Genomic DNA, 24,285 nt, shown 5'->3' on the forward strand with positions numbered 1-24,285 from the left:
CTGTTTTCTTAATAATCTCAGCGTTCAGCTACTACCATTAAGGAATCATAGCAAACACCTCGTTAAACTGAGGCTTGCTGTAACTACTTTTGCTTAGTCACATGGCATGATGACGCACCAAGGATCCAGCAGTTTTTGCGCTATGTAACGTGGGGCAGCCTTTCTATGTATCTCTTCGACGATAAGTCACTTCGCATTTGTTTTGGTCTTTCAACAAAAAACTATTCGACTATAAATAAATTACATGTTGTTCTCAGGAATTTCTAACATTCGAAGTGTACCCCCGTAAGTTGGTAAGGCAGAAGAATTTTATTCCAAGATAAGTATAGTACATTGTATGTTCACGGAAAAGAATTTACCTGTACTTGATACCTGATGACTAACGTGCGTAATGCATCAGAACTGTGCAGTAACACTACTCACCCCTTAAAGAACTCTAGAAAATTCCCCTTGAACTTGTGTATCAACTGTGGTAGTCCAATGGGAATACACACAACAGTGTACTACAAAAAGTACAACGATGTACTATAAAAGAAAGATCACAGAACGGTTAATGATGATTATCTTAGCGTGATCGCACACATATGGAACATTTAAGCAGGCCGTCAATAAATTGTTTGCATTTGTATACATAAAATTTCCTGCAATCAAACAGCAACTATTTTTCTTGTGTTCAAATCATCACAATAACATATGGTATTTTTCCCTTGTACGCACGGACACTCCTAGGCGCTCTATGAGACAATAACTTACTCCAGTCCAAAAATTAAATAAGAATGCTGTGAAATGGGCGCAAGCACTGATGAAGTGTACTAGGATTCTATTGTTAGAGAACACAGAGGATCTGTCACTGCTTTTTTCCTTTCTGTCTAAAACCCTTCTTCACCGTCACCATCACTTCCCGCACGAGGTAGAACGTGGCACCAGCTACCGCAGTCGCTGCCACCAGAATGAAGGCGATGACGTCGAGCAGCAGAAACTGCCACCAATGCAGGTCGAGGGCAGCACTGCGCATGTGTGGGGCCCCCTTGTGACGTATCACGTACTCCACCCACCACACGGCGCGCTCCAAAGAGTCAGCCTGGTGCTCGCGGAATATTGCTGACATCCTCCTCATGTTTTCTTTGTACCTGAAAGAAAATATTGATATTACTTATTAAGACCATAACATAGATGGAGAGTAAAATAAAAATAAAAATACAGTTTCCATTAATTTAAACTAGTGTAAGCGATTTGTTAATGAGATAGTAGTCTTAGCAAAATTACGAGAACAACATGAACCATATGTTATCCGTTATCGGGGACAACCACAGACTGAGGGTAAATACAAACGAGACTAAAAGAATGGCAATAGATAAATCAAACAGACAAGAAAGGGTAAAAGCTAAGGTTGGAAATACAATAGCAGAGTTCAAATGGCTCTGAGCACTATGGAACTCAACATCTGTGGTCATCAGTCCCCTAGAACTTAGAACTACTTAAACCTAACTAACCTAAGGACATCACACACATCCATGCCCGAGGCAGGATTCGAACCTGCGACCGTAGCGGCCACGCGGTTCCAGACTGAAGCGCCTAGAACCGCACGGCCACCCCGGCCGGCGCAGAGTTCAGAAAGTAAGTTACACATATTGCCCGAACTAAGACCATTGTGCAACAAGAGTGGTGCATTGTTAGAAGAGAATACATGTTCTTGGTTTCCCGTAGACATAGTTCTGCTGTGTTTCATTTACGAGGTGCATCGCAGTGAGTGACTGAATTGGTGCAACCTCGGAAACGTGTTCCAGAGTTGAAGTACTCTGGACAGTACAATTCTTGTGGGCAAAAATCTAATTTGACCACAGATTCAGCCTGAAATTCTGGTGGTATATAGAATGAACCCCATACCATGTACACCAGTAGTGAAATAATGGTAATTATTTGACCAAGGCCGTGAAGACTTGAGTGATGCTCATCAGGAAGCTAGGTCGTCGACATTGATCACAGATGACGTCCAGGCAATCAAGGAATCGACTGGCAGCAGTCGCAGACTTCCAACGCTAAGGACGTTTACACAGCAGTTCTCGAATGACTCCATGATCACGAAGTCGATTCCTGTCATTGAGGAACTGAATATCTGATAGAACGTTCCAACCACTGCTTCCAGAGGTCTGGTGACGTTCTTTCAAAAATAGTGTCAAGTTTTTGTGTCACTTTAATACAAGGTACCCGATCCACAATAATAATTGCTTTTTGAAGCCCCCTCAAATACTGCAAGTAAATAAGTTTGATACTTGGGAACTGCAATAACAGACGACAACAGAAATACACTGAAGACCCGAAAAAAACTCGTATAGGCATGCGTATGCAAATACAGGCGTATGTAACCAGGCAGAATATGGCGATGCGGTCGGCAACGGGCCGGCCGGAGTGGCCGAGCCGTTCTAGGCGCTACAGTCTGGAATCGTGCCTCCGCTACGGTCGGAGGTTCGAATCGTGCCTCGGGCATGGATGTGTGTGATGTCCTTAGGTTCGTTAGGTTTAAGTAGTTCTAAGTTCTAGGGAACTGATGACCTCAGAAGTTAGCGCTCAGAGCCATTTGAACCATTTGGTCGGCAACGCCTATGTAAGACAACAAGTATCTGACGCAGTTGTTACGTCGGTTACTGCTGCTTATCAAGATTTAAGTGAGTTTGAATATGGTGTTATAGTTGGCGCACGAGCGATGGGACACAGTATCTCCTAGGTAGCCATGAAGTGGGGATTTTTCCGTACGACCACTTCACGAGTGTCCCGTGAATATCAGGAATCCGGTAAAACATCAAATCTCCGACATCGTTGCGGCCGGAAAAAGATCTTGCAAGAACAGGGCCAACGACGGCTCAAGAGAATCGTTCAGTGTGACAGGAGTGCAACCCTACCGCAAACTGCTGCAAATTTCAGAGCTGGGCCATCAACAAGTGTCAGCTTGCGAACCATTCACTGAAGCACCGTCGATATGGGCTCTCTTACCCTTGATGACGGCACGACACAAAGCTTTACGCCTCCCCTCGGCCTGTCAACATCGACATTGGACTGTTGATGACTGGAAACATGTTGCCTGGTCAGACAAGTCTCGTTTCAGATTGTATTGAGCGGATGGACTTGTGTGGGTATGGAGACAACTTCACGAATCCATGGATCCCTACATGTCAGCAGGGGACTGTGTAAGCTGTTGGAGGCTTTGTGACCGTGTAGGTGGTGTGCAGTTGGAGTGATGTGGGACCCCTAATACGTCTAGAAACGACTATGATAGATGACATGTACGTAACAATCCTGTCTGATCACGCGCATCCATTCACGTCCATTATGCATTCCGATGGACTTGGACAATGCCTGCGGGACAATGCTACACCCCACACATCCATAAATGCTACAGAGTGGCTCCAGGAGCACGCTTCTGAATTTAAACATTTCCTCTGGCCACCAAACTCCCCAGACATGAACATTATTGAGCATATCTGGGATGCCTTGCAACGTGCTGTTCACCACCACCTCGTACTCTTACGGATTTATGTACAGCCCTGCAGGATCATGATGTCAGTTTCCTCCAGCACTACTTCAGACATTAGTCGTGTTGCGGCAGTTCTGTGTGTCTGCGAGGGCTGTACACGATACTACGAAGGTGTACCAGTTTCTTTGCTGTCCAAAGTATAAGTGTATTAAAAGAAGAACTTCAGTGACTAAACAAGCCTTCATAAACAAGAGTAATTTAAACACGTCAGAATAGAAAGAAAAAAAAGAGATTCATCGAGAGAGTTATTTGGAGTTTTTTAAGCTAATGTTACGAAGTGTGGACTCTGGAGACATTAGAAGAGAAAAAATTATGAGTATTAGAGATGTGGATATGAAGAGGAGTCACAAAAACAATTCGGTTAGAAAGAAAATCTAATGAACAAATACTAAAAGAAATTTAATAGAGAGCGACACAGATTTAAATGATATACAATAGAAAAACTACATCAACTGCGCACCTAATTAGCGAAAACTAGTTCATAAAAAAAACACGTTGGAAGGAAAATCCCAGAGAAAAATATCGTAGGGCAGACATCCATAGTGCAGTTGTGAGTAGAATGAACTGCCGCAACTAAAACCAAATGACAAATATCGCGTAGACCAGAGAAGGACGGCTACATGACCGAGACGTTGCCATTAGTGTCTAATGATGATGGATTACAGGGAGGCAGAATAGCTAGCCAGTAACTAACTTTCAACAGGTGAAATTCTGCCGACAGACAAGTACAAAAAATGAAAAAAAAACCTATTACTTCACTTCTCAAGACAGAAAGATAGTATGTTGGGGAAAGACGGAAACTAGGGCAGGTTAGACGTAAGGTGTATAGGGACCCAGCTGTTGTGAGAACGAGCAGAGATAGTGATCAGTAAGCTCGAAAGTGATATGACCCCGCTGTCCAATCTGTCCCTCTTTCCTCTTTCAGGAAGAAACTAACAGTTTCGAAAGCTGGATTAATTTTTTCCTCTTTCATATGTGGCTATTGGAAGAAATTGGAATTTCACCGACCATTCTGTCTCCTTGAACATTTACAGTTTTCTGGAGTGAATTCTCTCTCGGTATCTCTTCATCAGCCTTAATGCACTTGTTACTTCCAGAGATGAAATAGGTCACAAAAACCTTTCTTTCAGAGTGTTACAGGCCGAAAATTATTTAGTGTCATGTTTTCAGCCTCCTATTCATTCTTAAAATTGAATTATATGTTGACAAGCATATTTAAATGTGCCCTGAATGAAATGTCCTCTTCCACAAAAAAATTTAGAGCCTTGAAATCATATATCAACGCTCTCTGACTTCACCTGAAAGAAATATGGCGCAAGAAAAACAGAAGTTATTTAATTTGTACAACATAGTACTAATGGGCATATGTAAGCAATTCAATGAACTGAATGACCATACTATGCTGTCATAAACATTTGAGTAACCAAGTCTGTAGCGAAGTTACACACTTTGCTTATGTTTCGCCCAGCCTCTTATCATAACGTTTCTACTGCATTTAGAAAGCTGTGAGTACACCAACTTACAATAGCCATGTTTTACATAAAGTAATTAAATTAGAGTTCCCCTCACAAACCCAATGGCTGATTCACCTTTGGTCCGCATAAACATGCAGAGAATTATATACGAAGTTTTCTTCTCAGTGTGCTTGAGAAATACAAGCATTCTTGTAATAATAGTCCAGAAGGAGCATTGCGCTACCTTGTTCAATGCGTTTGCTGTATGCAACTCGCTCGAAAAGATAACAGAATTTTAAAGTAATGGCTACAGATCATGAATAAACTTAAATATTTTTAAATAAAAAATAGTATTGCATTTAAATAATGATTACGGCCAACATTACGCTCACAACACCTGGGCTTAAAGTACAGCGTACAATGGATCAGTACACGTGAAATATTTCTATATGTTGAAAGAAGCTCATTAAACGGGAATGTGATGAATTAAAATGCTCTAAGGCACAGATGGATGTAAACCCGATTCTTCAAAGGTTACTCGTTTTCCAAGTGGTGAACGTAACATCTCACCACAGAAAGTACTGAAAATGGCGGAAATATCAACATGCCAGGCCTTGCACTACGAACCACAAAATAAGCACTTATGTATAGCATGATGTCTGCAAATGTACGACATACTCTGACTACAATTCTACATAAATTTCCTCAACTGTAACAGTGTTTCACCACACTTGTACCTGTCCACTATAAAAGCCAACTAGACTATTCTTTAGTGTATTTAAACCAAAAGTACTCCACTAGGCCACGTGACGCTTTCGTTCCCGATTGGCTCGCTGAATACAGTACCTCAAAGTGATTTAATCATGGAATTCTCCAGACCATGTCAAAGACAGTGATGTTTTCAGAGATCCATCGCTCGGTCGGTCTGCAATTGAACAACACGTGAAAGAAATTCAGTACTTAATGTCACAGTCAACTTTCATTGTTCTTGACCTCAACCACAAATCTCGTTTTCTTTGCTACAAAATTTCTTCACGTGCTGTCTGCCCTTCAAAGTTCAAGTTCTCAATCGTTCGAGTTCCTTCCATGTCCCATATAGCAAATGGCGAGAAATCCTAAACACCTCCTTAGCTCCCCAGTGTACTCGAGATGGTCTGTGGTCTGTATCTTCGCGGTTCCATATGATAGATTTCATGCGATCTCAAGCTTGAAGTGAAACGTGTTAGCATAAATCTGTTCCGTAGTTCATGCACCTGCGTATTTTACTTTCCCATTTCCACTAATATTGCTATTTTGACAATTAAGGGTGTTATTTCCATTACTAATGAGATTTGAAAGGTAGCAGTTGGTTTTAAACAATCTCTCACAATCTCTTCTGTGTCTTTAAGAGCGACAAAGATTGGTAAGCGTGGCCAGAGTTCGTGCAAACTTGTAAAAAGTGCCCTACAGCCCAGAAGTGAAACGCAAAGGCTAAAACTGAGAAGATGGTCAGGATGTGCTCCTCACGTGGCGTTTTTAGTGACATTATTCCTGGTTCAAAACATTATACTCTGGCAGTGATAGTTGAATGTAAAAGTACAATCAACCTGGACTATATCTGGGTATCTGTTGGTGAAATAATTGATGACATTAGTAGGGTACAAATAATTTCCTTATTGTCTTGTTGTTTTTCAGCTGAAATATGCTGATCTACGTTCTCTGGGCTTCAGCTTCTGCTTTTGAGAAGTAAAAAATTTCACCCGTTGGTGTACTCCATGGTAAATCTCTCCGCTTACAATGTACAATGAAGCGTTGGTAACTGACATTGTAAAATCGGAAGACAGACGATTTGTTATGTTAAAATGTGTGGATGAAAATCCTCTGTCGCGGTAACTACAACTCCTTTACTGAATACTAGTTTCACCTCACTGAAGCGCCATCTTCAGTTTTTAAATACAGAAAGTTTTTTAAATGAGGTGAACAACATACATTTTGTATTTCAACCGCCATTTACGATACATACCAGTAAAAATATCGCTTAATTCAGTGTATATCAGCCACCAGGTATTACACATCGTCATACTCTATTTACCTGAATCGCTCTTGTTGCCTTTTACACACTGAAAAATTGCATAGATCATGACAAGGTACTATGGTAAGTCGTATGAAGCTAGGTAAGATTATAGCTTTATACCACTTACCAAATGAATTTTGTATGTCTTTATGTTAGTCACGATCTATAAAAATTTTCACTATGTGCATAACAAGAGCAATTTAGCTCGACAGATTATGACGTTGTGCAAAGCCTAATGGCTGATACAGACTGAATTAAGTAATAATTTTTATTGTTATGCCTCATAAAATGGAGGTTTGAAAACAAAATGTATGGAACTATTGTTCACCTCATTTATGAAATTTTCTGTATTTTAAATCTATAGATGGCACGTCAGTGATCTCAGACTAGTAAACAATAAGGGAGTTTTAGTGATTCTGACACAGAATTTATATACATACATTTTATTTATTGAAGCACTGATGTAAAACCATTGACATGGATTCAATGCTCAGCTTTATAACGAATGTAAAAATAAGCTACCCATTTTTTCCGCTGTACACACAATACATGCTATTATGAGAAAGTAAGTTCTGCGGAATGAAGCATACCCTTAAAGTTGAGGCGGTGGACTTAAGTTATTTCTTAACCAGTCTTATCAATAAGTATGATGATTAATTTTAGTCAACCTCGAAACAAAAATCAGTATTTTCTGTAGCTCCAGCATGCTGGGGTTGGAACTGATCAGCAAATTTTTTGTTTGATAACAATAACCACTATGAAAACCGTCTTAAATTGCACAGGAAGAACATTTATTTATTGATGACTAGTTTCGGACTGTTTGTCAAACGTAAAATCAGCCACAAATGTAAGTCTTGGTTACACTGGCTATGAAAGTGGGAAAGTGGCTATGAAATCAGTAAGTGTGATAGTAGATAACGCGACACAAAGATTTCTCTCTGACAGTTGGCAATGAAACACGTGGAGACCACGTTATCTACTTTCACACTTGTTGATATCATGGCCATTTTCCCACTTGTATGACTGGTGTAATGCAAGACTTACATTTACGATTGATTTGATAACGGACAAGCTGTCCGAAACCGGTCATCAATAAATACATGTTCTTCCTGTGCAACTTAGGACGGTTTTTTGTCGGTTATTGTGATAAATATTTTCTGCTAATGGCTCAACGTAACTTTACCACTGTTGTCAGGTTGTGGCGATTTCGCTACAACTGTAAAAAAATGTCTGTGTGGTTTCTGTGGAGAGAACACTGCCGATTTACCTTACAGATCTTCCCCAATCCGATGTTGTGTCTGTAATGAGCTCGTCATTGAATCTTTCAGTAGAGCTATTTTTACTAGCAGAAGATCTGTTGTACTGCCCAATGTGGCACAGGTTCACCATCACTGATATCGTTCTTATAATAAATTTTGCTTTATGCTATACAGTCTTTCAATATTGTTCAGATGGTTCAAATGGCTCTAAGCTCTATGGAACTTAACATCTAAGGTTATCAGTCCCATAGACTTAGATCTACTTAAACCTAACTATCCTAACGACATCACACACATCCATGCCCGAGGCAGGATTCGAACCTGCGACCGCAGCAGCAGCGCAGTTCCGGATTGAAGATCCTAGAACCGCTCGGCCACTGCGGCCGCCTTCAATACTGTATTCCCCCCATTTGTTACCTAGTGTTGTTATTAGACAGTGGCGCAAAACACGCGTTAGAACGTGTTCGTCGACTGTGGTTTAACCGTCAGTTTCAGTTAGATTAAATAGTGTGTAAGCTTAGGGACCGATGACCTCAGCAGTTTGGTCCCATAAGACCTTACCACAAATTCCCAAATTTTTTATTGTTGTATTGTAGCGCTGAAAATTCTGGAACTCGCTCACTGATGTAACAGTTCACATTTGAGTATTCAAGCACTAACAGCGGAACAGCGGTACTGCAACCCACACGTTCAGGCTGCTGCTCCGCTTCATCAACAAAAAGTCACTGTTTGGTGCACAATCTGACCACTGTGCATTATTGGGCCGCTTTTTATGCAGGAACTTGTCAAAGAAGACAAACACAGACAAGTCCTGGAACATGAACTTGTACCGGTTGCACAATGCCGCCGAGTGCTCTGAAAATACTGGTTCACGCAGCATGGGGCACGTCCACACTAATTATTGCAGGCGTCTTCCATTTTCTTCAGGGGACATTTAGACATCGGATCGTCGCCCTGGACACCTTAGTATTCACTAGACGAGGTGTGGAATGGCGCCTTTATAGTCCTGATCTCAAACCAGTGAGTTTTTTCTTATGGGGTTACCTCAAGGGCAGGGTCTTCACCGATGTTCCTGTAACACTCCACGATCTTCGTATTGCAATTTACAGAGAGATTCGTGCAGCCGGAAATGTTCTCCACAAAGTCATCACGGAATTAAGTCCACGGCTCTACACGGGCCGAAGGAAACAACTTTTATTACATTCTGCATTAATTTTCAGATTGTCTGCTGTACCGTAAATATTATAGTAAGAATGTATCACAATTTACCACGTCGTAGTAGCAAAAACTTTCTACCAAAAGTTTGTGCCACTCTGTACAAACTAGCTTGCACGAAATGTGATATCACCACTTGGAATCTTGGAGGATGAAAACGATGGCGCAAAATAATAAAAAAATTTTGAAAATCGTAAAGCCTTTCTTCAGTTGTTTGGGCCTAAGTTTTCTGTGGAGTGAGTAAGGCTGTAATGGAGTCGTGTTGAACAGTTTTCAAAATTCCATGCAAAGTCTATTGCGTAAGTTACACTGGTGTGTGTATGTTCAGCCGTCTTAGTTCCTGAAGAAGTTCGTTTTTTCAAGTATAGCCTTGCAGAGGTGAGATACGTTTTTGCGGGCACGTTTTCATGCATCTGTACACCCAACATTATCAATATGAATCCGTCAGCAATAAAATGAGATGGAATGCTGTAACGAAAAAAATGCAAAAAGAAAAATAGGACAGAGAATTGTCACTAAACTCTAATACTCGTTGTTTTGGTAACATTTTAGTTTATTTGTGCAGATACCTGGTTTCGGCTTTACAGCCATTTTCAGATCTTGTAAAGGTGGCGAAACATGGGACGCGTGACCGTAAAATTTGTCACTATTACTAATACTAGAAAAAGGCGACAATTCTACGATAATTATTAAGTTGGTGTAATCTCATTTGAAGGATACTCTACTTCTAAGTTCCTTTTCGTACCAACTTCACAAACCTCGTAATTCAAAATTAAGTCGTTTCTGTTCTGTAGTATCTCCCATTGCGCCACCTGTGGGGCAAGTTAATCACTCAATACCCACTCTCCCTTTCAGGCTCAATTTCAGATCAAAAAATAAGTTGAAGTTTTACTGGACTATATTGCCACCGTGTTTGTGTTCCTTTCCCGATGTCGAGTTGCTCTCTTCACGCACGGCAAGTCACATCTTTCTGCCCTGAACACACGTTATTTGATCAGCACACTCCCTTTTGCTGTGTGTGGGCAAATAGTAGCTATTTCGTTAAGGAAGCCCAATTTCGCCTCATCACGCAATGCCTAAAAGACAGGAGGGTTCTGCAGCTGGTGCCTCCCTTCTACCGTCAGCATTCAAATACTGGAGAGTCCAATAGATTGTGGTCAGGCTTATTAGTGTTGCGTTGTTTCGTTTTTTTAAATCTGTATAAATATTCTAGATAGGAAACATGTGCTGTCAAATAGTTAGCAAAACCCGTGGGCGGTTCAGTGTGGACACTTTTGAATTTCACAACGAAATTTCGGATGAAACAAAAATGGTTCTAATGGCTCTAAGCACTATGGGACTTAACTTCTGAAGTCATCAGTCCCCTATACTTAGAACTACTTAAACCTAACTAACCTTAGGACATCACACACATCTATGACCGAGGCAGGATTCGAACCTGCGACCGTAGAAGCAGCGCGGTTCCGGACTGAAGCACCTAGAACCGCTCGGCCACAGGGGCCGGCGGAAGAAACAATATGTTCGCCTTCTAGTAGCAGAGAAGTCCCGTGCTTAATGTGATACAACTGTGTTCTCGAGTCTTGGTTCAAATGGCTCTGAGCACTATGGGATTTAACTTCTGAAGTCATCAGTCCCCTACACTTAGGACTACTTAAACCTAACTAACCTAAGGACATCACACACATCCATGACCGAGGCAGGATTCGAACCTGCGACCGTAGCGGTCGCGCGGTTCCAGACTGCAGCGCCTAGAACCGCACGGCCACTCCGGCCGGCGCCTCAGTAACAATCCTTACGCTTCCTTTAGGGTGTCCATTCAAAAAGGGAATGCACTATAGTCTCTGTGGAGTCTATGTGGTAGCAGAGAGGGTAAAATTCCTACAGGCATAATTTTAAACCAATAGCTAGTTAGTATTTTCATTCGAGTAGTGATCTAAATTTCTCGTATTTGACTTGCGCAATATATCTTTATTTTTCATTTTAACGAAAATATTGTTGATTCGTAGTTAAATAGTCAATTTCGGAAGATATAGTGTTGGCATTATTCGTATAAATCTTAATAATTTGAATAGCAGCAAGATCTACACGAATTTACAATATCTGTACAGGCAGTCAAGTAATACTGTCGGTTAATACTCTTTAAAGGTCTGAAATGACGCGTTCCCTTGACCAGGAGGAAGGTATTGATAGTACGCTTGGAAAAACTGTTTACAGGAAGCCGACACACGTTGATCTCTATCTTCAGGCTGATATCTGTCACCATCCGGGTCAGTGTGAAGAGGTACTTCGTACTTTGGTACATAAGTCAACGTTATCTCAGACTCTGAAAGTATGTCGCCTCAGTTAAAACACTTTGAAATTACCTTCCTTGAGAATGGCTGTAGTGGAAGATAGATCGGACAGGCGTTGCGCTATAGGTAAACAGTGAGTCAGTGAGTGGTGCTAATAAAGAGGTGGCACCAAAGTCTACGGTATTTTTTCCTTACGCAGTTAGCATTTCCAACTGGTTTGGTAGTATTCTGTGGAAACATGATATGAAATGTGTTTTTGGTTCAACAGCTAAGATTAGGGCCATTTCAGGGTCGGTAGGTGATGATCTTGGTTTGCCTGAGGCAGGTTGTAACAGTAAAACACAGTGTCTCACGTATTTTTCAGCTACTTCATTTCATAAGTTTAAATCCGTTTTGATAAGCATATGTATTTATGCTTTTTTCTGTAATTAGTGTTTGCATAAAATGTAATCTATGTTGAAAGAATAAGTAACAAATAACTATGTTATGTCGTTGTAGTAAACACACTGGCAATGTCAGGGAAATTAATATTACACGAAACGCAAAGAATTTCGTTTATAGCGCTCTTCAGTATCCATGTAATTAATTTCGACAAACATTGTTTCAGGGAAGCTATAGCTTTATTCGCAAAAGCCTCACTCAGTTCCATACAATGAGCGAAGATTATTTTAAAAACAAAGAAATACAATCAGAACAAAGAATAAACAACAGTATCTGTTTTCTCCGACGGAATAAACAACAATGCGCACTGTGCGCTCAGTCTGGTGGCGGAGATTCCCACGCAGTTCCCTGCCCCCCCCCCCCCCCCTCCCCACCCCCTTCCGCTCCACATTAGAGCGGAGCTCCAGGGACATAGGAGTACTTGAATGCTATGCGTCTGCCAGGTTTAGAACGTCTCAGAGGCATCTGGGCCTCCTTCTCCAACGCTGCCAGATTCGTTCGTTGAAGCTAGTGGGCTCTCAACCCACGCCGTCTCTTCTTCCTGCCGTTCCATCGGCGCAGGGGCCGTCTCTGTTTGTCGCTGTTGTCCTGCCTCTCCCTCGGGCAACAGCATGTGGGCAGGTTTCACCCCATCTACAGAGACGGTTAGCTGCTTTCCGTGAAAACTGTCTTTTGGTAATACCTAATACAACCCAGAGTAAGGCGATTGCAGGATCCATCATGCTGCACCTGTCTCCGTGCCGAGAACCCGGTGCCGGATGTAGTTTGGAAACGTGTCCTCGCAGTTGCTGCAGAACACAGGCCATATCTCTTACCGTTGCTTCCGATAGTGCAGCAAAAAATTCTGCTGGCAGGCGTAGGGCTTCCCCATAAACCAATTCTGCTGTGGAAGCTCCCAAATCTGAAATGGAAGAGGTCCGTAATCCCAAAAGCACAACTGGTAAGACTGGAGTTCATCTCTTGGCACGGCCCATCAAGTTAGCCTTCCAGTTCCTGTGCCAACGCTCGACCGTGCCATTACTTTCAAGGTGGTACGCTGTCGAGTGGTGGAGCCGGAATCCGCATAACTTTGCCAGCTCTAAAAATGAGGTCGATTCAAATTGGCGGCCTTGCTCTGTGGTCACATGTAGAGGGCAATCGAAACGAGCAATCCAAGTTGCCAGAAGCACTCCTGTCACTGTTTCCAACGATATGTCAGCCAACGGCACCTCTTATGCCCATCGCGTGAACCGGTCTACAGCAGAAAACAAATAACGGTAGCCTCTTGAGGGTGGCAGCGGTCCTACCATCTAGTTGAACGGGTTCAAACCGCTCCATAAATGGTGGAAACTCTTCTACTAGTTTGTGCACACGTCGTCCGATCTTGCATTTTTGACATGCCACGCGCTTTTTTTCCCACCTTCGGCAATCTTTCTTAATGTTTAGCCACACAAAATGGTCCGCCAGCAGTTTCACAGTAATGTTCGCACTGACGTGCGCCTGTCCGTGGATGCTATCGAAGGTCACCTTCTGCAGCAGCAGGTTGAGGTTTGTCTTGTGACATGTCACACCAAATGCTAACCTTCGTCCTGGCCGTCCCCATTTGCTGAAGTTCCAGTGCAGTAGTGACGTCTTGCCGGTACTCATGTCGTTGCAGTCCGTGGCCTGTGCAGCTGCCAAATGTTCAAATGGTTCAATTGGCTCTGAGCACTATGGGACTTAATATCTGAGGTCATCAGTCCCCTAGACTTAGAACTACTTAAACCTAACTAACCTAAGGACATCACACACACGCCGAGGCAGGATTCGAACCTGTGACCCCAGCGGTCGCGCGGGTCCAGACAGAAGCGCCTAGAACCGCTCGGCCACTCAAGCCGGCGCCAATTGTTCTTAATCGGTTGTCTGCGAGATGGTATTGACCCCTGATCGAACCTCTGTCACGATGTTTTCCGCTCCCTTAATATGACGCAAATCAGTCGTGAACTGGCCAATGAGCTCTAGTTGTCGGGCTGGTCGTGGGGAGCAGTCGCCATTAGAGTTGCTTAATGCGAATGTAATACACTACTGGCCATTAAAATTGCTACACCAAGAAGACATACAGATGATAAACGGGTATTCATTGGAAAAAATATATTATACTAGAACTGACATATGATTACATCTTCACGCAATTTGGGTGCATAGATCCTAGGAAATCAGTACCCAGAACAACCACCTCTGGCCGTAATAACGGACTTGATAAGCCTGGGCATTAAGTCAAACAGAGCTTGGATGGCGTGTACAGGTACAGTTGCCCATGCAGCTTCAACACGATACCACAGTTCATCGAGAGTAGTGAGTGGGGTATTGTGACGAGCCAGTTGCTCGGCCACCATTGACCAGACGTTTTCAATAGGTGAGAGATATGGAGAATGTTCTGGCGATGGCAGCATTTTCTGTATCCAGAAAGGCCCGTACCGGACCTACAGCATGCGGTCGTGCATTATCCTGCTGAAATGTAGGGTTTCGCAGGGATCGAATGAAGGGTAGAGCCACGCGTCGTAACACATCTGAAATGTAACGTCCACTGTTCAAAGTGCCGTCAATGCGAGCAACCAATATTGCGTGTAACCAATGACACCCCATACCATCAAGCCGGGGGATACGCCAGTATGGCGATGACGAATGTGCGTTCACCACGATGTCACCGAACACGGATGCGACCATCATGATGATGTAAACAGAACCTGGATTCATCCGAAAAAATGACGTTTTGCCATTAATGTATCCAGGTTCGTCGTTGAGTACACCATCGCACGCGATCCTGTCTGTGATGCAGCGTAGAGGCTATCCGCAGCCATGGTATCAGAGCTGATAGTCCATGCTGCTGCAAACGTCGTCGAACTATTCGTGCAGATGGTTGTTGTCTTGCAAACGTCCCCATCTGTTGACTCAGGGATTGAGACGTGGCTGCACGATCCGTTACAGCCATGCGGATAAGATGCCTCTCATCTCGACTTCTAGTGATACAAGGCCGTTGGGATGCACCACGGCGTTCCGTATTACCATCCTGAACCCACCGATTCCATATTCTGCTAACAGTCACTGGATCTCGAGCAACGCGAGCAGCAATGTCGCAATACGATAAACCGCAATCGCGATAGGCTACAATCCGACCTTTGTCAAAGTCGGAAACATGATGTTCCGCATTTCTCCTCCTTACACGAGGCATCACAACAACGTTTCACCAGGCAACGCCGGTCAACTGGTGTATGTGTATGAGAAATCGGTTGGAAACTTTCGTCATGTTAGCACGTTGTAGGTGTCGCCACCGGCGCCAACTTGTGTGACTGCTCTGAAAGGCTAATCATTTGCATATCACAGCATCTTCTTCCTGTCGGTTAAATCTCGCGTCTGTAGCACGTCATCTTCATGGTGTAGCAATTTTAATGGCCAGTAGCGTAGGTTTGTGATCCGTATAAATAGTGAATGCTCTGGCATCAATGTAGGGACGAAAATACTTTACGGCTTCGTACATTGTCAGAAGTTCTGTATCCTATGCGCTCTCTTTGACCTGCAATGCTGTGAGTTTGCTTGAAAAGTAACCCAGATGCTGCCAGGGGTTTCTGCAATTTGTCGGAGGGCTGCTCCTATTGCCCGTTGACTTGCGTATACCACTAAGGCTAATGGTTCATGTAGTATCGGATGTGCTAAGAGAACCGCTTTCTTCACATCTGATTTCATTTGGTGGAATACCTTTTGCATATCTGGGGTCCACTTCAAGGGCTGCGCCATTGTCAGTGGTACCTGAAAGTCGGCTCCGCCCAGACGGAATGACAGAAGAAATTTACTGCCCCTGAAAATAGTCTAAGTCCTCGGAAATAGGCCGCTATTTTAGCTGCCAGGAGGTATATTACGTATGCCGACGTCATGTGACCCAAAAATGGCACCTGCTGCTGTCGGAAGGTGCGTTTTTCCTCGTTGACAACTATTCCACATTGCTTAATTTTTTCGAAACCGGACCTTAGGTATTCTTCATGCAACTCTTTTGTCTCTGTGTACACCAAAATATCATCTGGGTATGCGAAACAACACTTCAGTAGTACCTAGTCCACAAACCTCTGCACCGCTTTTTGAAGTCCGAAACTTAAATTGCAAGGAACACATAGAAAATGGTGCTGGGAAGGCTAACCAAATACTGCGTTTTATTGGCAGGACACTTAGAAAATGTAACAGATCTACTAAAGAGACTGCTTACACTACGAACATCCGTCCTCTTTTAGAATACTGCTGCGCGGTGTGGGATCTTTACCAGATAAGACTGACGGAGTACATCGAAAAAGTTCAGAGAGGGGCAGCACGTGTTGTATTATCGCGAAATATGGGAGAGGGTGTCACTGAAATGATACAGGATTTGGGCGGGACCTCATTAAAAGAAAGGCGATTTTCGTTGCGACGGAATCTTCTCCGAATGCGAAAATATTATGTTGACACCTACCTGCATAGCAAGAAACGATCACCACGATAAAATAAGGGAAATCAGAGTTCGTACGAAAAGATATAGATGTTCGTTCTTTCCGCGTGGTATACGAGATTGGAATAACAGAGAATTGTGAAAGTGGTTCGATGAACCCTCTGACAGACAAATGTGATTTGCAGACTATCCTTGTAGATGTAGATGTAGAAAGGCGTTCGGGCATACTCGAATAACCCGAAAGGTATAATGAAATAATATGCAGCCAGACACACATAAGAAATGTAAATTTTTGACCGGTTTCGGGCACTTACTGTCCTTCTTCAGAAGGTTATGCGTATGGCATGGTTTGCGATACTGTGAGAACAGTAGGAAAATCTGAGGTTGGGTGTCGGGTAACTGTCTGAAACTCTGCGGGTGTTTATCTCCCGATAGTCACCTCAAGGTCTCCAAGTGCTGTCCTCCATTTTTAGATGGTGTAGCGGCGATGCCCATGGGCTATCGACGTACGAGTGTTGAATGGAAAGTAATGCCTCCACCTTCGTTAATTGGGTTTGGATGGGAATATTTTAATAAATCAAACACAGAAATAATCCTTAGAATGTGATCCTTAATTACCAATATTCACTTTTCCACATAATCACGAGCCAATCGGATACATTTCTGCCAACAATGAACAAATTTTCTGAAGCCGTCTCGGAATAAGTCGACACTCTGTTTCCGCAACCACAGTCTCACAGTTCTCTCAATGTCTTCATCAGAAGCATAATGATGTCCCCGCAGATCGTCTTTCATTATCGGGAACAGATGGAAGTCAGACGGTACTAAATCTGGACTGTATGAAGGATGCCGTACAGTGGTGAGATTCAGTCTCTGAAGTGCTGTGTTGTGGCACGTGAAGTGTGTGGTTTGGCATTGTCATGCTGTAGGAAAACATTTCACTTTTCCTTTCGGACCCTTGTTAGCGTTCGTTTCTGAGTTCGCAGCGTTGTGATGTAACGCTCTCAATTTATTGTTGTTCCGCGACCAAGGAAATCAACATGGATAACATCATCTGCGTCCCAGAACACTGTAGCCATGATTTTTCCAGCTGAGGGCTGCGTCTTGAATTTCTTTTTCTGGGGAGAATATTTGCGTCTATATTCTATAGACTGACATTTGGTCTCCGGGTCGTAATGGTGTACCCAGATTTCGTCCCCTGTCACAATTGAATGGAGAAAGGCGTCACCTTCATTTTAATAACGCGAGGGGAGTTCCTGGCAGATTTCAAGTCTGTGCTCTTTCATTTCAGGAGTCAACATCCGGCGTACCCATCGTGCACGGATCTTCCGACAGCCAATGAAAGCAATAATGTTACCCACACGTTCTTACGAAATGCCGATTGTGCTTGCAGCTTCTCTGTAAGTAATACGACGATCGTCCTGAATCAATCTGTCAACATTTTGCATGTGAAACTCGGTGGTTGCTGTCACAGGACGTCCAACTCTTTGTCATGCAGGTCAGATGTTCCCGGCTCAACATCTTTAAACTTACTCGCCCAACGACTCACACTGTTCACATCAACACAGTCACCATAAACTGCTTTCATTCTCTGATGAATCTCATTTGGGGTGACAATTTCTGCTGTCAAGAATTCAATGACTGCACGTTGCTTAAATCGCATTGACCGACCGTCTGCGCAGTGTTCCATGCTTTACAGTGTAACAACACAACCGCTCAAAGCTAAGGCTTCTCGTCAACTGGACCTGTAGAGAAGAGGCCATGGAACAAGCCAGTACCTGCCGAATACCAATGCTGCCAACTGTTGAAGAGTTACGAATGTGCAGGCATTACTTTCCCGTCAACCCTCGTACTTATCACACTCGCTTTTAATAAACCCTCGGATTCGGCCTTCGCCGCTATAAAGCGATTCGAGGCTAAGCTTCTTGCTCGTTGTGATACTGGCTGACCGGTCGTGGTTCTAATGTTTTGCACTGTGTTACGCGTCACCGTTGGATGAAGTGCCCTTATGCTGCCATTTTAGCACTGTGCCACCCCTTTGTGCATGCAACCTGCCGTGCGACGTATCTTTCGTACAAGCGTACCATCTCTTTGAATCTATTCAGCAATGATGGTCATCTCGATTCCCACATTACAGAGGAAGTCGGCACCTAATTTGGACTCTGACACCTGCGGTAGCTCAAAGTTCCAAATGAACTCTGTCTATATCCTAAATCCACCTCCATGTCGTAGGCGCCATAAGCCGTTATCGGTGACGCAAATTGCCGCCGCGAGATGCACCTATGAGGTTGTGGTGGTAGTCTGATAATCCTTGAATGGCAGTGCACTGACATTTGACCGCGAGTCAGTCATATAGTAACGACACAGTGTCACGTCTTTAACATAAACCTCTGTGAAGCGGTGGATAACGTTGGAAAATTACTCACCATCCTGTACCCCTTGACGTGCTCACCTCCCTGCTGTTAGTTCCCGCAGCCTGCCGTGCCTACTGCCGGCCGTGCCTACGCACACGGTCTAGCCCATCTCATTGCCTTGTCACCGAATTGCTGGTGGTACCAACACATCTTCTCCTGCTAGCTGCCGCTGTTAATCTAGTTGTTATCTTTCTTCTGACCAGTTGAGCTCTTCCTATACAATAAAAACTGGGACTCTTATCGTAACGCGTCAGCTTTATCCATAGGGTCCTACAGTTGTCCGGCCAAATCCCCAGGCTTGTTCTTCCGTAAAGCTGCGATCTCTTGTTGTGCTCAACCATCCGCAACAACTGTCATACATGCCGTTTGAGTATTGTCCATTGTCGCGTAAACATTGTCTGCTATCGTTATCAATGTCTGGACATCGTCTTTTGCGCAGGTAACTACCGCCTTCTTGACTGCACCGGGTATCTGTCCCAGCCAAATGTGCCGCAGTGTCACCTTTGGTAAGCCTTCTTCTCCGACGATGCCTCGCAGGTGTCGCCAGTACTCGGAGGAGGTTCTGTCGCCCATCTGTTCATTCTTCACCACATGTTGTATGCATTCCTCAAGTGGTTTAGACATTCTGTCGATCAGTAACTTCTCTAAAATTGTGTACTGCAGTTCCTTTGTGGGCTGAAGTACTACGTCCGCGGTAATAGTAGCAGCTTTTGCCTCTAATGTGTTTACGGCACCGCAAATCTCGTGTGTTCATCAGTTATTTCTTTTTGCTCGAATGCCAGTTCTAGCATCGTGAACCAAGGTTCCGGTTTTTGCGGGAGGAACTGCGGCGTTCCCACTATCATCTGCTGCTTTCTCGTCTCTGCACATTCGCCATTAACTACCGTCCGTGGACTCATCGCTGGACTATTTTGCTCTTGACTATTTTGCTCTTCTATTGACGATTGCAATTTCCTGATCAAAAAAGTAACAATGACATAGTTGGCGCGAGTGCGAGCAGTCGAAGTGAGAGCAGAGTAGAGTTGCGAAGCATGTATGGTGTGGTACAGAGGTGTGTATTGGCGCGCAAATATCAAGCGGAGATTCTACTGGAAATGGTGTTGTAACACGTGGCAAGGCAAAATATAAGTTAACAAGCATGTCACAGTATCTGGTCGCAAGAAGGTTTTGGAATTAATGAAGAATATTGCGTGGCTCAAATTTATTCAAGTTGCTCGTTAATCAAGAAGAGCCTATTGCCAATAACGAATTGCATAGTAATCTTTACATCGCACCACAAGCAGCTCATCGCAAAGTAAGGCCCAACCAGTATTTTGGAGCTGTGGATTAAACATGCCAGTGTTTTTTGGAACATTAGTGTGTGTTTAGTAAAAGTATAAATTTTGCGAGTGGAACTTAATTGTCCCAAGTCGTTGAGCATCAATAGGATCCTCTCCTCCTCACCATAATTTCCGAGCAAGTAATGAATGAATGAAATACCCTGGTGTCCAAAATTAAAGCAACAAACTGCTACTTCCCCGCCCTGCGTCTAAATCACGATATAACACTACAAACTGTCGAAAGATGTCGTTGCGATAGTGTTCTGCACGGAAGATGGCATTCCGGTCCACCGACAACCACGGCAACTATGACGTCAGGGCACCTATCTAGCAGGGTATTGTTTGCGGGGTAGTCCTACTTCCACAATCGCTGTGTACACAGTCACAGGCAGGGGCGTATGGCATATAGAACATGCCTACAGATTCTCTGCTGTGGAGGACCATAGCAGGAATGGAAGCAGGAAACTCGCAAACTGATGTGGCCCGATGGCTTAATGCGAATCGTTCTGTTGTTTCTCGGATGTGGCGCCAATTTATAGAGACCGAAACAGTATTCCCAAGACTAGACCATGGCCCACCATGTATGATATCAGAAAGACAGGAATGTTGTTTGGCTGTAAGGGCACGACGGTACCGCCTTAGTACTGAACGACAACTGTCATTTCACCTCGCGGCATCCGCTGGACGTGTTGTATCGAGACAAACGGTGTATAGAAGGCTTCGGCAGAGGGGCCTTTATTGTCGAAGGCCTGCCGTATGTGTACCTGTGATGCGTCTTCACAGAAGGGAACTTCTAGAGCGGAATCGTCAACATACCGCCTGGATGTCGAACAGTGGCCCAATGTTCTTTTCACAGATGAGTCCCGATCTGGTCTGAGGAGTGATTCTCCAAGCATTCAAATCTGGAAGGAACGTGGAGGACGACACCCTAATGGTGTGGGAAGCGATTATGTTGACCATTCGAACACCTCTTCATGAAATTGTACGGTTTAATCGGCGAGGTTTAACTGCTATCATGTACCGTGAGGAGTCTTGGGACCTCATTTGCGACTGTTGCGACGTGCTGACGGCCCAGACTTCTATTGATTGGCGAGAATGCTCGACGTCATAGAGCACGGGTGATTGATGTTTTCTTGGCAACGGAAGATATTGAACGCATGGCGTGGTCTGCTCAGTCGCTCCATTTGAATTCCGTAGAGCATGTCTGGGATGCACTAGGGAGACGGATTGTATTACTCCGGCATCCAGCAACCACTCTCTAAGACTACGAGCAACTATGCAACAAGAATGGGTGTTACTGCCTCAACGTGAGATTTATGACGTCATCCACAGCATATCCCGTCGTTGTCAGGCCTGTATTGATGACAGAGGTGGTTACACCCCATACTGCGCACATTAGCCAGTTGTCAGAATGTGTGTGAAAATCCGTTAAGTTGGAAAAAAAAACGAAGAACATTTTTGTCTATTGTTATGCATGTTGCAGTTGATTACGTTCTGTATTCTTCACATTGTTTCTACTTTACTTTCACCTGTTTACACTGTTTTGTGGCAAAATAAACGCAATCTTGCAAAATTTTCATTTGCTTCTTTAATTTTTGGCACCAGTGTAGTTAAAAGAAAACAGATTCAGCAATATTTACAGCTGATTTTCAATCAAGTAATTAGTGTAATAAAAGCAGTAGTAACTATAGTTGTCCATATAGTATTTCACAACTACTGCAGACTTTCAGTTCAAACTAAAAAAGATGTAAAGACAATTTATACTTGTATGACAAAAATATGCTGGCTCTCTTGGAGTCAAAGTAATTTTATGGGTTTATGTTGTTTTCTGTAAATGATGTTGTGTGCGTAAGTCTACGTATCTATAGTACTGACAAATAGTTATTGCTATGAACGAAAGTTTTTACAACAACATACGAACAGTAACCAGTCAAGAGCAGTAATTAAATTTGGTCACGATCATACAAACATCCTAACAGCATTACCGTGAGTTCCGTAGTACAGTTAAGTTTCCAGTAAGTGTTGCTAGTCATTCCACGTTATTGGTTTTCGCAGTTATAATTGTATTCCAAATTAACGTCTTTAGCCTTCATGTTACACTAGTTTTCTACATCTAATATCACGCGAGTGCATTTTGATTAGTTCCCCACTATCATTCCTGCCTAGTATTTGCGTGATTTCGAACTCATTGCAATCATTTACCAAATTTAACCTTTGCTCGTTTTGGGGCTGGCGACCGTTTTTATTCTGCAACCTAAATTCATTCCAACAATTTTCTTATACGAGATTGGGCTAACTACAGTGAAACTGTAACTTATTATCATTTGCCGTCCGGAGTGACCGTGCGGTTCTAGGCGCTTCAGTCTGGAACCGCGTGACCGCTACGGTCGCAGGTTCGAATTCTGCCTCGGCCATGGATGTGTGTGATATCCTTAGGTTGGTTAGGTTTAAGTAGTTCTAAATTCTAGGGGACTGATGACCTCAGAAGTTAAGTCCCATAGTGCTCAGAGCAATTTGAATCATTATTATTATCATTTATTTATTTATTTATTTGCATTTGGATCGTTATTGTTTACTCTAAACACCCGTGCGATAACGATCACGTTTTGGCTGTCTAGATTCTGTTGATAAGCATTTATCTTCGGATTCGACGCGTTCTTTCCATTAATTACGGTACGTAAAGCACACGGGTCACGGAATACCTTTTTATACACTGGTGAGTATAGCTACTTTATAAGATGTCCACCGAATCCCTTGCAGTTTTGGTAGGTATATACGTCATGCATTGGTCGGACTTACAGTGCCGTGAACTATCGGGGTGTCAAGCATAACACAAACGCTTACAAACAGCCGAACAAACTACAGAACATTGCCTTTACACCGGTCATCCTGCGGAATATAACAACATGGAGATCCCAGATTTAACTTCCAGCTATTGGGAGAATGTTAAGGAAACAATGTAAATTAATATTTTAGCAAGTAACATAAACAAAGATGGAAGTTTGTGCTTGGAATCCGGCTTTCTTTCTGGCCAAACAACAGATGGGCATAGGAGTAAAGCTACCTCACTCATTGGTAATCAGTATTCACTATTGATAACTTCTGATGTTAGTCATCTTTCATTGTGTGGTTGCACTTGTGTTTACAGTGTGTTTGTATGTGTGTGTGTGTGTGTGTGTGTGTGTGTGTGTGTGTGTGTGTGGTGTGTGTGTGTGTGTGTGTGTGTGTTTTGTCTGTCGGCATATGCCTCGCATACCGAGGTTTTAAATCCCCTTGCACAGCGATCTCTGGTTGCATTTGTGCCTTGAAAATGACAGGGTGTATACCTGTTGAAATGTCGGTAGTTGTCGAAGGCTGCATTCCCGTAAGTTTTTAGAGCAGCATGAGAAAGAAATCGAGGCAGGAAGGAACAGGTGCTTTACACTCTTCCAGAAGTTCCATCTCAAAGCGTGAGAGAAAACAGGGAGGAATACCTACTTTGGATCCTCCAGAACTGAACGCGAACTGCGCAGCAATGTTTCTTTCGTGACGTCCTCGAAGTCCAGCCTGACTCCCAGCTGCGCCTGCGCAATCTTGGCTGCATTGTGCGCCTGGTCAGAGAAGAACGGGATGGCAAGAAACGGGACTGCGTGGTACGTTGCTTCGTTCATGCTCTGAAGACCTCCCTGCGTGATGAAGAGGCGGACCTTCGGATGACCTGTAGACAGTAATCATGACACCTAATATAATAAAGTTCATCCTTGCGATTTTCTCTGACAATCAACAGTGAAACTGGACAGAGTGCCTTCTGTACACTAGTCAGTCTGGAACGCTTCATATATGTTATCAGAACATGGAGTAGGCAGAATTATATCGACTTATTCATAAGTACCTTC

The 24,285-nt window shown here is 43.4% G+C and overlaps 1 protein-coding gene across 1 annotated transcript in view; it reads right to left on the bottom strand.

Annotated features, from left to right (window-relative positions):
* Positions 1-303: 303 nt before the first annotated feature.
* Positions 304-24,285, bottom strand: part of LOC124777062 (UDP-glycosyltransferase UGT5-like) — a 113,853-nt gene continuing 89,871 nt past the window's right edge. The window contains exons 6-7 of the mRNA XM_047252335.1: positions 23,888-24,107; positions 304-1,130 (exon numbers count right to left, since the gene is read on the bottom strand). Coding sequence (XP_047108291.1) covers positions 848-1,130; positions 23,888-24,107 — 503 coding nt within the window. The 3' untranslated portion in view covers positions 304-847. The remainder of the gene's footprint in view (positions 1,131-23,887; positions 24,108-24,285) is intronic.

This window comes from Schistocerca piceifrons, chromosome 2 (genome assembly GCF_021461385.2).
Source record: "Schistocerca piceifrons isolate TAMUIC-IGC-003096 chromosome 2, iqSchPice1.1, whole genome shotgun sequence".
NCBI classification, from domain to species: Eukaryota; Metazoa; Arthropoda; class Insecta; order Orthoptera; family Acrididae; genus Schistocerca; species Schistocerca piceifrons.